We start from the raw sequence: 16682 nt of genomic DNA, 5'->3' as shown, positions 1-16682 counted from the left end.
TTGTTTGGGTTTTATAAATGTTTAACTCATGCCTTGGAACTAAGTAATGCTAATAAATCCTATAGCCCAGAGTTTCTTAGCCCTGGTGTTGGGTAACCCCTGTGTTTTCTGTCTTTTACTCCCATTACACTTGAGCCTGTGATCAGGCAGGTGAAAGGAAACTCCACAGCCGAAATATTGTGTTTCTTTTCTTCTCTTTTCAGCCTGGGATAAACCTTCCTTTGCAGCCTACGCATGCTGACGCAGCTCCCTACTCGAACTCATTTATTCGACCGTTCTCAGTCCTTTTCAAATCTGTATGTTGAGTTTCTAAAGCGCTCAGTGATATATGGGACAGGCAGGTGCCCTGAGCTGACCGGTGCGTTTCAGGACTGCTCTGACTGAGGTACGCGAGCTGAAAGACGACCAACTGGACGTAAGCAGAAGGGGAAAACACAGACTCACCGGAGGAGCGGTCCTTAACAGCACCACTCCAGCCACCTGCAGCTGGTCAATCGAGCTGCTCCTCCGGTGGTCACCTGTTGTGAGCTGTCGGGTCAGAAATAAGGATGCAGATTCTTAATCAGGAAGTTAATGAGGGGCAGCATAATATTGTGGGTACTGCAACTAGGGTAGTTCTGACACCAACAACTGGATGCAGAAAACAAAATAAGCCAACAAGTTCATCAGTTACTGTTGTCAAGGGGCACTGGTGATTGAAGGGCTCAGCTGCAAGAAAAAGCAGCAGAATCAGGGGGACCCCAGGAATGGGATTGAGAACCACCGATTTAACATAACATCACTTTATTGGCCCTATACAATTTCTTGCATTAGGAATTTGTCTTTTCGCATACCCCAGCTTGCTCTCCATGAGACACACAGGCAGGGAGAGAAGCTTGGGGTCAGAGCACAGGGTCAGCCATTTATACAGTGCCCCTGGAGCAGCTGGGGTTAAGGGCCTTGCTCAATAGGATTCTTCGGCTGCAGGATTTGAACCAGCAACCTTTCAGCCACAGGCGCAGATCCTTAGCCACCGCTCCACCCTGTATTTAACCTGTAGCTAGATATTAATGACAAAACCTTCCTACGTTTGCTATTGATTATGTGTCAATCAGGCAGCATGGTGGCTTGGCGGTCAGGGCTATTGTCCGTGTGGAGTTCGCCGTGCTCACGCGTGTGCTCGCCCACGGATCCGGTTTCCTTCAGCCCCCCGAAAGACACGCCGGTCAGGGTCAACGCTACCGCCACCCGGCCTTGCCAGGAATAATATGCGGCCTTTCAGACAACGCAAGCGTTTGTTGTGTGTGAGTGCCAGTATGTCTCTCGTAGTAATGCGCGCCTTTGAACGCCCACTTAAAATAATGTGTTACTACGGGCCCGTGCGTTACTGTGGGTGCGCGACTGTGATAACGCGTGAGCGTGGAATGCCGTAAAGCCGCAGTACACGTACAACACACTATATGGGCCGCTTGCCGAACTGAGCAAGGACTGATCCTGACTGCAGATAAGGGCCTATCTGCCTCGGGCAGAGCAAGCAGCGCGTTGAGCCTTGTCGGCGTGTGGGCGTGAGGCTCCTGCACTCTATTAAGGCGGTTAGCTGATGCGGTGAAAAATCAACGCGCTGCCCTCGCCCTGCACACAGGCTGCGCCTGGCGGAGATGCAATTTCCGTCTGCTGCAGGGCGATTTATTTCGCCAACATTTAGCCTTTCCTTCTCCCTCTGCAAGCAGCCGCTTAAAAACGCGCACCGAAAGAGGCGGCGGCAGAAGGCGAGGCGCTGGAATGTGCGATCGATACTGATGGCGATGATGATGGTGACAAATCTCGATCCTATCATGTATATCCCAGCCCTCATACAATCTCTCATCATTTGCACACACACACACACAGACACACAGACAGAGTCTTCTTTTGCGCGATGTGGAAGGTTCGTAATGCTGGCAGACAGTCGATAATACTAATCCCGCATCAATGACAGCGTCAGGCGCGTTCTACACCCCCGCCCCTGTATCCGAGTCAATCACTGCAGCCTCAGCGGGCGAAGCTTTATCACATCTCGGCAGCTGCTTCTGCGTTCTGACCTTCCTCTCCCTTCGCTTTGGAGCAAAGGGGGGGGGGGGCGGATGTGGTGCTTAAATAGAGGCGCACGAAAATAAAAGTTTCCCCCCCCTTCACTTTTATTCAAAGAGACGTGCCTATGTGACACCCATCGCTCCTCTGCAAGGCTCCGGGTTCGAATCCACCCCCCAAACAGCAGAAAATACAATAATAAGAGAAGCGGGTTGAAGGCCGTGTTGCAGAGAAGCAATCATACATTTTCCGCGTGGCCGAACTTCTAGTTAGTGCTCGGTCATTGACGTCTTGTTTTTAGGTCTCCCGTTATTGTAGCAACTGTGAAACGCACGGTGTAAGCTAGCACACGGCCTCGGGGTCACCAAGACCCGGCCATCGCACGTCTGTCCTACCGTCCTCTGCGCTTCTGGAGAGACCTGAACGGGTTGTATCTGGGACGAGCTCGCTCGCCCCCGACGGCCGCCATGAAAGGCCTCGTCTTCTTTCTAAAAAGCCGCGGGGCCGCGCTCCAGCCCACAGAGAGACACTCGTGGGCACGCCAGCGCGGTCGGGAGCAGCGAAAGCGAATTATCGACCCCGTGGTCGAGCTTGGGTAGAGGAGGTGACTACTGCCCGAGAGCCGAACACTTCACACGAGGGTGACTACCTACTTGAAGCGGCTTAAAACGAGAAAATGCAAACATCATTATTCTGTCGCACAAATGTGAAAAGGTTCCGGCATATTAGGGCTTCGCGTGGGTGAGAAAACGCGGGGAAGCCGAGATCGTGTCCGGTTCGACGATTCCAAGCTCATGCACAGAGAATACATTTGCAGAAACAGAGAGAGAGAGAGGGAGATTGGTTTTAGTATTCGTTAATTATTGAAGACCGTGAATGTTTTCAGTAAGAAGTAAATGGAGTCGCGCTTGAACGGGTTTTTTTTATAGATACTGAGCGTGTTGCCCGGAACAATCGAAAATGGTTGGATCGATGTGTTATGTGCTATATACACACGTATGTACACACACGTACACCTCTGTGTGTGACACTACAGTATACTGCAGTATAAACCTACTTTTTTTGCAGGCCGATTGTCGATGTCAAAAAATTCTAATCCTTTAGTAATGATTTGATTTAGTAAGGAAATCACTACTTTTCATTGCACAGCTTGGGCGAGATAGAACTATTTGAGTTAAATTTAACATATATAATACCTAATGTTACATATTACAGTTCACCACTGGCAATTAGAAATGACAGAATACCGATATGCTATAAATACAATATGCTATTGAGGACTGCAAGCACACTTAATAAGAAATGATTATATGATTTGAATTCCGTATTTGAGTCCTGTGGAGGGCCAAGTCAGCTCTTTAATCTATTGCGGTTATTTTTATATGCTGCGGTGTAAGTGCCGCGCAGCTAAAAACCCTGATAATAGATCTGGTTTGCTTCATAAAGCACGCTGCCAGGAAACAAGGAGGGCAATATAAGTCTTTCTGAGTGATGTCTGCTCCATATGAGAGAGCTCTTCCCATCTTCAACTGGACAGAGACGCAAAGCAGTCGTCATGGCCTGCATTGCTGTCTTCCTGTGTGTCATCTAATTACACGTCTCTGTTCAACGGCTTTCAAATAACGACTTGCCTTTTTTTTTGTTCTGCTACTGGCGTTCAGCTCACTAAGATAGTTAACCAGACCTGTCGTGAGACACGCGACTGTAATTTGGCGGATCGATCGAATATGTGAACTAAATATCGCAACAGGATAGTTAATAGCTCTCTCCTCACACACAAAACCCTAGACTGTAGGGATTATTAGTAGGCTAAATGAAACACACCCTTTTTTTTCCTGCATCTGATTCCGTGTTTGTATGTCTAAGTATTCCCACGAAGCTGTTCATTACAACAAAAGATCGAAGCTGTTGGCTTCGTGGAAAAGCACAGACTGCCACGTTTTTCCGCGTGTTGTTTGGTCTTTTGCTTATTCTTTTTTTTTTTTAGCTCTGTCCTTCTGTTTAAAAGCGGCAGGATAGCTGACGAAGCACAGCAGCATAACTTCATAAGATGCTTTATGAATAAACCAGTGACATTCACACCGATGTAGACTCGCCTTTTTGCGCGAGAATAAATTAACATTTAACACTTACTGCATGGCTTACAACCACCGAGGGAGGAAGACTGGGGTGTTGGAGGGGGTCGAGGTGGGAAACGTCAAAGGACGAATTTAGAGGGATTGGGGGGACTGGGAAGATGCGTCTTGCTACTGTTACGCCTTCCGGGAGTGAGCGCTTTGTTTCGTGGTCTCGGTGGCGTGGAGACTCGGGTGGGCAAACGAGAGAAAGACCGGAAAAAACCCGGAACACGGGAGTCTCGTGTTCAAAAATCCAATTTAAAATAAATGAGAGGCTTTTGTTGTTATCATTATAATTAGCTTTCGATCTGCACGGGTACTGCGGTGCCTTTTGTTAACCGGAGGAGAGTACTTACTCGTGCGCTATGCAGGGGTGGGCTAGGAAGGTAGTGGAGCCATCGCCCACTAGCTACGGCTTCTGCAGGGGAATGTCTGCTCTCTGCCCAAGCTCTGTGTCTCTCTCAGCGGCTGAGTGTGTGCGTTGCCGTGTCTGCGTGTGTGGCTAACTGCAGGAACTCAGTATGCGAAGCACAGCCGCATCTGGGAAAACCTCTTCTCTTCGCTCTTTTTATCTGCGCCTCCTTCAATGAAAAATACTATTTCATTCACCAGTTTCCGTTCATTCATCAAATCAATGCAGCGTGGAGAAGAATAGGGTTCGATCCTGACAAAATTCTTATCAATGGAGCGCTGACGTCAATGGACAGCCTGACGTCATGTCACGTGGCCTGCCAGCAGGACTACAAATACCGTGGTCGCTGTCCCTGGTGCTGAAAATCTTCTTAAGACGCCGCGCCGGGTAGTGGAAGCGCCGTCGGACTTGAGTGTTCCGAGAGAGCGTTTTGAGAAGCAACAACAACAAAGAGAGAGAAAAAAGACGCGATTTTTTTTAGAAAGTGACACAAGAAAAGCTAGAACATAAAACTAGCCAGTGACACTCGCCTTTCCAAATCAGAAATTCTGGGTGAGTAAAACATTTATGTTTCTTTCTGATGTTCGTCATTAAAACAGCAGCTGCGATATAAGCAGATTGTTTATAAAATATTTTAGGTATTGTGTCTTTATGGTTTTCAGGTGAACCTATTTTCTGGAAATTAAAGTGCGGTTTCAATGTATGTTTGTAGTGTGCGATGTAAGTTATAAATACTCGGGCACAGGACTCATTTCAAATGGACACTGTCGTACTGGGGGATCCTGCGGGGGATGACACTGGAGTTATACGTGTACTTGTAGTCGTAGACGCAGTGAACGATCACCTAACAACAACATTATACGACACGTTGTTAGTCATCTTAGACACACCTGTAGATCTCCAGAAGTCACCCCTTCACGTTTTTTCCTTGGCTTTAGGCAACCAAAACCGAAATCTATTCCGCATTAGAAGCAACGCCTACGTAGGGGGAAAGAGCGGCGATAATACTGCGAATAGTAAGAAAGGCTTTCTTGTCTCCTCTCGGTTCTGGGAAGAGGAGCGATGCGAAAAAAGCGGGGTGAAGAGCCTACGCGATGCTGGGCTTGCGTGTCTGTCCCGTCGGGCAAGACGTCTAAAACAGCGCCAGACCCGGAGATTAAACGGGGCAGGCGCTTCTTAGGAAGGGATTAGTATCGGAGCCCGGCGCTCCGAGCGCACCGGACACAGAGCCGCGGAACTTCGGAGCAACCAGCTGGTCTCATCAAAAGACACAGCGCAGCCTCCAGGCCACCGCGTCAGTGCAGGTCCCTCTTCGTCACTTTATAAAACAATGTTACAACAGTGTCGGGAGCGGGAGGAGGCGAGATGGGGGCGTTTATAGAAAGAAAGCCGATGTGTATAAGCCAGTGATGGGGGCGGGTTAAAGGTCAAAGGTCGAGGGTCGAAGGGTTAAGATGGCAGAGCGGCTGGGGAGCCAGTCCAGAGATGTAAGGAGAAAAGCGGACAGCCGTCCCACCGACTGGCCGGGAGTGAACCTTTCCGATTAGTGGCTCTGCTTTGAGTCCGGTGGACTGCAAACAGCACTTAAATAAAGCCCGAGACAGGCGCCGGCTATAACACACTTAGACAGCTCCGCATGTTTGATGGTATGGGGAGTTATTATTGACGGAGACCGACGAAGAAGCACTTCAGCTATGACCTTCCTCCTTTTTGGTAGATTCCAGCGGGGAATTAAATGAGCCAATGGAGACTAGAGGGGAGGGGAGGGGGGGGGAAGCAAAGTTTTAAACCGTGAAATGTTAAATACGATGGCAGCAGCTGCAGCCGTTCTCTTTACAAAACCACTGCTTGCTATCAATCCTGCAGCAACACTTTAAAACTGCGGCCGCGCTTCACTTTTCCATTGTCCTCCCGTGCGTCTTCGCTCCGCCACCTGTGCTGGAGTCCAACGCGGCGATTGTACGAGCCCTTCGCTCCAGGAGCCGCAGATCAACCGGATCAACCGTCTCAGCCGGCGTGCTTCCGGTGAATAAACTTTTCCTAAAAATCGACGATGAAAGTTGCTATAGAAACAGTTCCTATTGGAGAAGAGGTTAAAAAAAATAAATGCAGATTTCCCCGGTTACCAGGGCAACGCTTCGAGCCCACCTTACAATCCCCCCCCCCCCCACGCACGGCTCTCGAGACCTGACCTTTTTTTTTTCTTCCTCTCCGGTGATTCAATAATGCGGCGGCTCGTGCACAACCGCCAGACCCAGCGCTCGCGCCTCCGTGCCTGCTGCACGGCAAACTTCGCCACGTCGACAAGACCCTCCTGTGCTCCTTGTGTCCTGTTTAAGTAAAGAAAAAGACTACATCTGTCATTTTTAGTGACTCATCAATTTCCCTACGGGATTAATAAAGTATTATCTATCTATCTAGTAAGAATGAATAAAGAGTAATTGGTACTAAAGAGGAAATTACTACAGGTGAAGTCAGCAGCGCTCAGTCTTTTTAATAGGAATTAAGGGTCTACAACTCTGGTCCTAGTTTGCCTCCATTCTGCGGGTTTCATGCACAGCATTAACTTAATTTCTAGACTTGAAACAAAATCTTTATGATTTAGAATTTGGTCAAACCGGTCAAAATAATTTAGACATTGATTGGGATTACTAGTCTAACTACCTTTTCAACACTAGCGGACCACTTAAAGAGTGTTCTGAACTGAGCTCGGTTCATCCGTCGCCTGTAGGTGTTTGCAATGTTCTGGCAATCAGGCGAGCGCTGCGCCTTTCGGTCTTGGAGCTCTGCAGATCCGGGGTTGGAGCCCCCTGGTGGAAACTGAGCGCCATGTCAGCGGCAGGGGTTCGCAATCAGGTCCAGTGGACGGGCCGCAGTCGGTGTGAAGTTGTGTGAATGGGGGGAGGGTGGCACCTGCCCCACTGCCCAGGTGATCGAATGCCTCACGTCCAGCAGATACCCCCTCTGCCCCGTTCAACGGCGTGCTCAGAAACAGACCGGGTGGCTGAGTGGGCGTCGAGACATTAATCGCGGTGGGGAGGACAGTGGCGTCCACTGACAAGGTTTCCGTCTTCGTCTGTCTCTCGTACACATGCTAAACGTGTAGCCTAGACATTCAGCCACTCGATCAGGCCAGCCAATCAGATCAGCGCAGATCAGGGTTAAAAACTAATTACAGATTGGTTAGCATTTTCTTTGATGCTGTGAGAAGCCGTTCTGCATCAGAGTGGCTGGAAATGTGGTGAGAAGTTAAAGCTTAGTGCTCATACTCCAGCGTTTATGCTGACCGAGTCATTATGTTTTACAGAGAGATGGACAAAAGGCTACTTTCACCACCACTAATAAAGCCAGTTACTGTATATGGCTCAAGACAGAAAACACTTAGAAACTATAGCTCTCTATTTTCTCCAAAATGGGCATTTACCATTCAAACAATCACTTTAAAGAATCACCGTGTCTTAGAAGCAGCAATCAATTGATTTTACCTTTTTTATATTCACCATACCAGAGATATTCCGTTTTGCAAGCTGTGTCCTATTAAGTCTAATTCTGAGCAACCACTGCTTTGAGGAAGATCGTCCATCTTGTGTTCCTTCAGAACTCCGGCTCAAAACACATGGCAAACTGGGATTGATCTGTAAAAGAAATGGTTCCCATGGAGAACACCAGTTATGTTACAAATAATTGACCCTATATTGACCTACCCAAAGAAGGCTCCTCAGCTGAAACGTGTCTATTTTTCTTTTCCTTCCAGCATGAAATAAACCTCTACTTGTTCTAATTGCCTCTATGTTGTTTAAACTTAATATTGCATTTTATTATTTCAATCTGCTGACTATTGGACTGACATCCGAGTGTGTTTGGTGATGTGTGAGAAAAACATTCCCACTGCTACATTGCTGTGCAACTCCTACAGGTTGTTGTCTTGCGATGTGAACCTTGGTCAAATTTGGTAGTGGTTAAGTTCTGACCCCTTCCAAATCTGGATTATACTGGAATTTTAGATATCTTTCAAAATGGGGAATTATTACTGCTGAAAGTATTAGAAGATGTGTTTATCCAAAGCAACTGAGTCAGAAAATGAACTGTAAAAATGGAGAAACAAAATTGCGTGATGTGGGGTGATGCAATACAGCATTCAAATGTTGTATGATAAAAACATTTCTGTACTTCTTGTAATTGGCACCTTATATTGTTTTTTTTTTAGATGGTCATAGTGAAAAAAAAACAGCATGGCTCTATTTGCCCAGAGCCTCTCTCATGATTCATCACATTGCAAACCAAGTGAAAACAGATGCAGCTGTATGGGCACAACTGAGCCACATCACCGTGGATAATCCTCTACAGATCTCAACTGCCACCTGCTCAGATAAATAAGGGTCCATTAAATGTAGAGATGATTGTCAAATAAGTACGTAGTTTAATGAAACTACAACATTTTCACAGATGAAAAGCACTGTTGGTGATGGAGGATATTGCTGTACTGTGTGTCCGTGACATCATATATGGCATCAATATTAATTCTACAGCATATTCAGATTTTTAGTTCACATTATGAGATTCAAACCCCTATGAGCTGTGAATATTTAACGAAGAACACTACGGAAGAGTGCCTTTTTAGAATTCTGTGATAAAACCATAGACTACGCAAATAGTTTAATGAGGAGCCAACAGGGACTATTCCTTCCTGATGTTTAATGTCGTTCTCATCCTTGTCCTCTCTTTTTCCACCACCAGGTGGGTCGCGCCCATCTCAAGGTCATGATCCCGTGCCAACACACCTTAAGTGCCCCTCTGTTCCTGTTGCTGCTTGGCACTAGCTTGGCATGGACCGATGCTGCCCCAGTGGCAGAAGAGAAGTATGGCACCACGAGCGTCTCCCACCCCCTCCCGCCGGCGGTCGGAGTAGCGCAGACCCCGAAGAAGGAGTCGAGAGAGCAGGGAGATGGGCAGACGCAAGGGCTGAAGAAAGAGGCGCGGTCGGCCCCCGAGCCGGAGGACGAGCTCTTCAAGGACGTGGACCCCAAAACCCTGGCAGCCGTCCTGCTGGAGGCCCTGAACCAGCAGGAGGGAGCAAATCAGAAGGCTGGAGAGATGGCTGGAGAGGGGGCAGGGAAGGGGGAGACCGCGAGAGAGGCGCTCCGGGGAAGCTCAGAAGAGGGGAGGCGTGAGAAGGCAGAGTCGCAGCTGATCTGGGGAAAAGAGGGGCTGGAGGAGCGAGAGAGGGATCAGGAGGAGGAGGAGAGGAAGAGAGCAGAGGAGGAGGAGAGGTTGACGGAGAGGGTGAAGAGTCGGACACGGAGCCAAGAGGGTTGGGGTGTGGAGAGCAAGAGCCAGGAAGCTGGAGGGGCAGGAAGAGGGGGCGAGAGGGAGGAGGAGGAGGAGCGCGTTAGGGGGGGAGGGCAGGAGGAACAGGAGGATCAGCTGAGCCCCCAGGAAGTGGAAAACCTGCAGGCTATGCTGGAGGAGCTGCAAAGCTACAGCACCACCACCAAACGAGAGAGGGACTCCCTTAGCGTGGTGGAGCGGGGAGCTGGGAAAGCCAAACTAGGGAAGGACAGAACTGGGGGTTACAAGGCCAGCCTGGATTCTGAAGCCAATGAGGTCCTACAAGAACTGGGGGCCTATGAGCGTGTGATGGGGGCCATGAACAAAGAGAAGGCACAGCAGAACAAAATAGATGTGGAGTTGGGGGGGGACACAAAGAGGGGGAAGCAGTCGTACATGGGGCAGAACTTCTTCGAGGATTCCAACCAAGGCGAGGATGACGAAGAGGAGGAGGAGATCCTGAGCCCTGAGGAAGAAGAAGCAAGGGCCAGGGCCGAGCAGGAGGAGGTGAGGCGGCAGGCAGCCGAGGCGCAGCGTGCCAAGGAGGAAGAGGAGAAGCTGGCCGACATCGCCTCCGACCTCCTGCTGCAGTACCTGGTCAAGCAGGACGGGGCCGAACACAAGAAGCAGCAGAAGCAGCAGAAGCAGCAGAAGCAGCAGGAAGAGGTGCTGAACTCCCTGGCAGGGGCTCGGGGCAAGAAGCTGCCCGTGGTCAGCAGTAACGCAGCGGAGGACAAGCGCTCCGATGAGGACGATGACGACGACGATGATGACGACATTGACCCCCAGACCATCGACAAGCTGATCGAGATCTCCAGCAAGCTGCACCTGCCGGCCGACGACGTGGTGGACATCATCAATGACGTGGAGAAGAAGAAGAAGAAGGACGCCCCCGAGCCCCGCCCGCGCAAACTGCCCCCACCGCCCCGCAGCAACTCACCCCCACCTCTGCCCGCCCCCCAAAAGCCGCGCCAGAAGGACAAGTTCCTGCCCAAGCAGGCCGCTCGTGTCTGGCAAAAGCAGACCTTCTCATCCTACCCCTCTTACTCGCCCTATCAGAAGCCCTTCCGCTCCTACTACCCCTTCTACTACCCACCCCCCAAGCCCCGCTTCCGCAACCAGGAGCTGTCTGTCAACGACATCCTGGGAAACTCTCTGGACTACGACCTGGAGCCCAGGCCCTGGCGGTACCAGCTGAAGCCCAAGCCCAAGCCCTGGTCTCGCCCTCAGCCCAGCGCCCTCTTCATCTCCAACTACATCCGCCCCAGAACTTACCTGCCCCCGCCCCCGCCCCGCCGCGCCCTGCCCGCCGCCCGCCGCCGGCCCTACTACTACTCCAAGCCCATCCCGCTGATGCCCCGCGACGAAGACTACTACGACCCGGGGCAGGAGAGCGAGGAAGAGCTGGAGAACTTCATCGAGAAGGTCTTCCTGAAGCGCCCTCGGATGTTCTAGTGAGAACAGGCCAGCCGGTGCAGTAGGAGTGCGTTTCTGTTCCATTAGATCTGTTTTTTCCATTGGTTCGGAAGGGAGGACCTGTATGTTTATCCCTTTACCGGTTTCTCTTTCCATTTTCTGACTCCTAGTACTGTCAGTGGATGTTTGTGTGTCGTTCCGGGTTACTTTCTAATTGCATGAATCGGACAGGGGAACCAGATTGCCACTGGCCTCACTCCCCTCCACCCCCTTGCCCAACCTGCCAACAGAGACAAGCAGTTTTTTTTAAGGGGGAGGGGTGGGGGGTGGGGGTGAAGTGAAGAAAATGAACTAAAATATGAAAAAAAATACCAGTCCTTCACTGTGCCAGTCCCCCTACCCTGCATTTCTTGATCCAGCTGTGTGGCCTTCTTTGAAAGACCCATTCCTGGTTATTAAGCCTCTAGCACACATCTTCAAGAAAGTCCAGATATATCATTACTGACCCATTCATCACCTACCTCAGTACCTTTAACCTTCCGCGTACCTGTCAGCCTATTTTGTGTCCCCCCCCCTCCGTCGCAGAAGCTTGGCTTCTTGTGGCGCTGAGAACGTGCGTCCCTGTAGGATCTTCCGTCAAAAACACCTGCGGACACGGGCCGGATGACGTCACCGACTTCGGGTCTCCCAAGCTTCCAGCTCGCGCTCTAAGTCCGCTTTCTGAATATCTGAAGGCTGGCGAGATCGGTTATGCTCCCGCCATGGTCAGCACGCGAAAGAAAAAACTCGCGAGATGTCGTCAAGGATTTAAATGCTTGGAGATGGGATTGCAACGTTATGGAATGGGGGGGGGGGGGTGATGGCTGATGACGTCATTGTTCGCGCCAACGTCACCTGCCCGAGTAGATCAGAGTGATCTAGACGTCTTGAAGTATTCGAAGCCCAACACACCCGCAATCCCTTTCCCCGCCTCCCAAAAGACGTGACGATCACGGCCTGAATTGGAGACGTTTGCTGCGAGCTACCGTGTCATATTGCTGAAGTAGATCCAGCACAAAACCAGTCGAACATGAGCGACGTGGCCTTTCTTGCGTTCCTAAATCACAGAACTGAACTTGCACTTTATACAGAATTCTCCCTGGCTGATTCTTAGTTCCAGAAAATGAAACTATGTCGTGGTTTACCGAACTATATCATCATTAAGAGCAGGAATACTAAAGCGTTTTGCTCCTGTGCGGAACTGGTTTTGTACTCAAACTAAAAAGTGTTTAAAATCCCCCTCCCCCCCCCAAAAAAAATAGTTTTAACGAACATTTTCTCTCGGTAGGCTGTTTTCACAAGTGGGGGTATCAAACTGTTGGCGGAACGTTTCTCCTTCTCCAAGCACCTCCCTGTCGCTCGCGCTCTTTCCCGCCGTTTAGAAGAACGCACACAGAGGGGCCGCGCGCCGTCTAGTCCGACTGTTCTCGATCGTCACCCAGGAGCCGAATAAGACCGACTGGGTCTGCGGTCCTCGGTTTAATATTCGTGCGCAGTCGAGAACTGACTCATTGTACGAGACTACATTTGGTTTTTCTTTTAAGGGTGAACGTTAAACGAAGAGACGCGCGTTAACTCCGAACAAGCTGTAGAAATGTGCTACACTAACGGATGAACGAGACGTTACTGACCAGGTGTCGGACACCTAAGAGAGGGCATCCATGGGCATCTTTCAGCGACAACGAGAGGACGACTGCTGGCGCGGCAAAGTCACAGTTTCCTCCGCCGAGGTGCGCGCAGTGTCCTTACGGCGCACTAGCCGGCTTGGCGAGAGACAGAAGTCAAACTCTTACCTCACCCGGCCCAGGAGCCCGGGGTCGGCTTTTCGGTGGCCCGACTCGAGCCCTTTGGAGCTCGATACTCGGACTTTTCCTTTTCGGACCAACGTGCCATTACACCCATATCTCACAGTATTCAACCGACAAGTGTCAGGGTTAAACTAAGCGGAAATCCAAGCATATGTGATTCGTAGTTTATTTTTTCCTGAGTCCGTGACGGTCTTTAATAGTTTTTTTTATGTTTTTAGAACACGCGACACAAAACAGTACAAAACTGAGGTGTACAGACCTGTATTACCTCAAACGGTATTTGCCTCGCCTTAAAAGCAGGTTGGTAATTTTACATACATCATATTCACCCGGAATGGACTCGTAACCTTCAAGGCGAGGGACAAGCAATCACTGCCAAATTTAAGTTACGGGATTCGAATCAAATGCCGATTTGATCGATCTTTTAAATGAGGCGCAGGCACTACCGTGTATTCGTAAAGAAGCACCGCCTTCAGAAATATCGTTATTAGACATATTAGACATAGCCAATTTTGTTATAGAATAACGAGAGTTAAGTAACCTTTTTTTTCTATAATCTGTTCTGGTTTAAAGTAAATTGCTACATGCTCATCGTCATAACTTGAAATTGTTAAGCCCTGAAGTACACACAGCGGGTATGGCAGGTTAAAGGTAAAAACCATCGCTGTGTTTGAAGCAGTAAAGGAACACTTAAGGAAAACCGACGGAAGTAACTTGGCACTCTGTTTTCTGAAATTTTTTTACACTAATTTCCTATTCTTCATTGTACCCGAGGTTTCTTACTTGTACAGATGTGTCTGTGGGTCACACGTATTTATATCCTTGACTAAGTTCGGTGCAAAACATCATACATTCCAAACATTTTTGCATAGAAGTTAAAAAGAGCAGTATACACACAAAAAAAACCTAGTGATAGTAAACTATTGCCTTATAAAACACCTGGCTCCCATCCGTTACCGCAGGGTGTTTCCGGAAAATCTATCTGAAGGTGTTTGTGACCGTTGTTGCTATACTTTCCGGTGAAAATAAGCGTTTTTTTGTTTGTGAGTTTCCGTAGTATAGCTCAGGCATGCTGCTAATGTTGTGTGATCCTGTGGATTCGTCGTTTACAAATGGAAGGCGTGGCGGAGTGTTTGGGAAGCCAAAATAAAAGAAATCCTTGGATTTTTTTAAATGCTTTTTGGCAAAATTAGTAGTGACATTTTTTTTTCTTTAAAGAAGAGTGGCAAAAAAAAACCATGAAAAACTACGTGCTGAAACCCCTTACCTTCCTATCGGGTACTCAGACGCCAGAGGCGGCCGAACAAGTGACGTAATAAAATACAGTACGTCATTGGACTTCATTAGCCGATGCACGAGAGATATCGAAGCACGGAGAGTGTGGTTTATAATTATTACACATTGTTTTTTAAATGAAAGAAGCGCGAGGGACCTACAACTCAAACGATAAGGATGTTTTATCTGTTCGCCTACGGGCAACATTCCATTCGCCTGCCACTTACGAGGCCATAATGGCGCCTTTAACAGATCGACCACTTCCGGTCGGGTAGGGGTTCGCTCAGGGAGTTGCCGAGAGAGGGGTGGGTGCGGTGCTCGCGCGGAGGAGCGCGGCAGAGGTGTCTGATCACGAGAACAGCCGGGCAGTGGCGAAAACCGAAGGAAACGGACTAATTTCTGCACGTTTATCTGTACTGCATCTCACAACCGCTGTGGAAAACATAACGTGTTGTTTTTGACAAAATCAGTGGGAATACTATTCAATGAAGAAAAAAAAAACTCGAGTAATTCTGTAAGTCTTGTACAAGGATCCTGTCTGTGATGTTCTTTATAGATGTACCTGTATTTAATAAACATGCATTGACTCGATGTAAATAGCATGTTGATTACTAGTTTTGCTATACAGAGAGAAATAAATAAAAGCAACTATTTTATTAAATGAGTTTTTTTAATTCCTTTGAATATATCTGACCCATCAAAAGGGCTTCGACTCTTTGAATCTTCATGATTGCCCGCGTGTTACATTCCCGTACAGACAAGATCTCAGCCTCACTGCGGCAAAAAAAAACGTTTCCAGTCAATATAACCTCGCCGTTATATTTCCATATCACCTTATATCCAGACGACTTTCAACAAGGTTGTGGTAGTCACCAACCTGCTCCATCTCCTATCTGTGAAGAAAATGCAGGATTCCGTTTTTTTTTCTTTACAGTTAAATTCTAAAACAACGCAAACGACAGCTGACGAACGTGCTTCTTTTGCATCCTTGTTAACAGTCGGCACCCCAGCTGCTGTCTGACTTCGAGAAACGAAGGGCTGACGGCCTAATAAAAGTGTACTGAAGGCTTAGTGTGCTGTTGCCTGCAATAATAAGGTATTATGATGATTAATATTTCTATAGCTCTTCTCAAAGTGCTTTACAGTAAGGGAAAAAAGCACACAATGAGAGGAGACAGCAGGATTACAGTTACAATGGGGTTTTGGGATACAGTTGAAAAGCAAGTGGACAGATGCAGAACCAATTAAATAAAAGCCCCTCTAAAGAGGCAGGTTTTGAGTCTTGATTTGAATGCGGTCAGGGAAGGGGGCTTTGATATCCGTAGGGATAGAATTCCAGAGCTCTGCGGCGCAGCAGGAGAAGGGCCCTGTCACCCATAGGATGTAGACGAGCCTGGGGGACGTCTACATCGAGTCAGACGAACGAAGGTTTGCAAGATGGGGAGCTGGGGGACTAATAAGTATTATGATTATGGGATAAGATTTCCCAAACATGGGGGACAGTTTGGAGCGCCTGTATATTACTGAAGCCCACGCGGATGCAGCGGTCATTCCCCTTGTGCACGCGGCCGGTGGTGTGGCGGAGAGCTCCCGCATCGCCCCCCCCGGTCACGGAGGAACACCCTGCAGCTCTCACCCGGGAGGAACATCGCCAGCTGGAACTCCATCACGGGTGGCGCCGGGCGCGCAATCTGGGCTATACCGCCATCTCTGCACTCCGACTGGCTACTCCGAGTCGAAGCCGTATTCCAATTTCCCCAGATCCTGTTGGCGAGTGTTCCAGAATCACCTGCACACCTCCCCACTGCCTCCAGCAAAACACTCGGCTCAGCCCAGGGGAGGGGGCAGCTTCTTGCGTTATCCCTGGAATAACCAATCCGCGCATCCGGTCATATCTCCATCCATCAGCTTCCCAAGACTTGGCCTATACATTGAACGCTGTGAACCATAAAGCAGCGACCCCCCCCCCCCACAAACGCACAATCCATTTCTGCGCACGGCAGCCGCGCACACCAGCATCATCGGTGCATACCCAGGGGGAAATACACAAAGGCATTTCGAAGTATCAACTGGCATCGCACCCGTTTCATTCATGGGCTCATGCTAATCAAGGTCATATTGGAATCCGTACGGCTGTGTAATATGCCATCCTGATGCTCCAGAGAGAAACATTCTCGACAGCAGAGTCCAAGAGCCGCTCAGATAACATTAATCATGTCAACTGCATGAGTCATAGCA

General features: G+C 49.0%; 1 protein-coding gene across 1 annotated transcript; it reads left to right on the top strand.

Moving 5' to 3' along the window:
• Positions 1 to 4960: 4960 nt before the first annotated feature.
• Positions 4961 to 15105, top strand: vgf (VGF nerve growth factor inducible). The gene is made up of 2 exons (XM_088912021.1): positions 4961 to 5130; positions 9316 to 15105. Exon 2 carries the CDS (start codon positions 9340 to 9342, stop codon positions 11359 to 11361), a length of 2022 nt encoding a protein of 673 aa, XP_088768147.1. The 5' UTR covers positions 4961 to 5130; positions 9316 to 9339; the 3' UTR covers positions 11362 to 15105.
• The last annotated feature ends 1577 nt before the right edge of the window (positions 15106 to 16682 follow it).

Source organism: Atractosteus spatula, chromosome 3, assembly GCF_055471065.1.
Source record: "Atractosteus spatula isolate fAtrSpa1 chromosome 3, fAtrSpa1.hap1, whole genome shotgun sequence".
Classification (NCBI taxonomy): Eukaryota; Metazoa; Chordata; class Actinopteri; order Semionotiformes; family Lepisosteidae; genus Atractosteus; species Atractosteus spatula.
The sequence above is the reverse complement of the archived record's forward strand: the minus strand, read 5'-3'. Positions and strand labels throughout refer to the sequence as shown.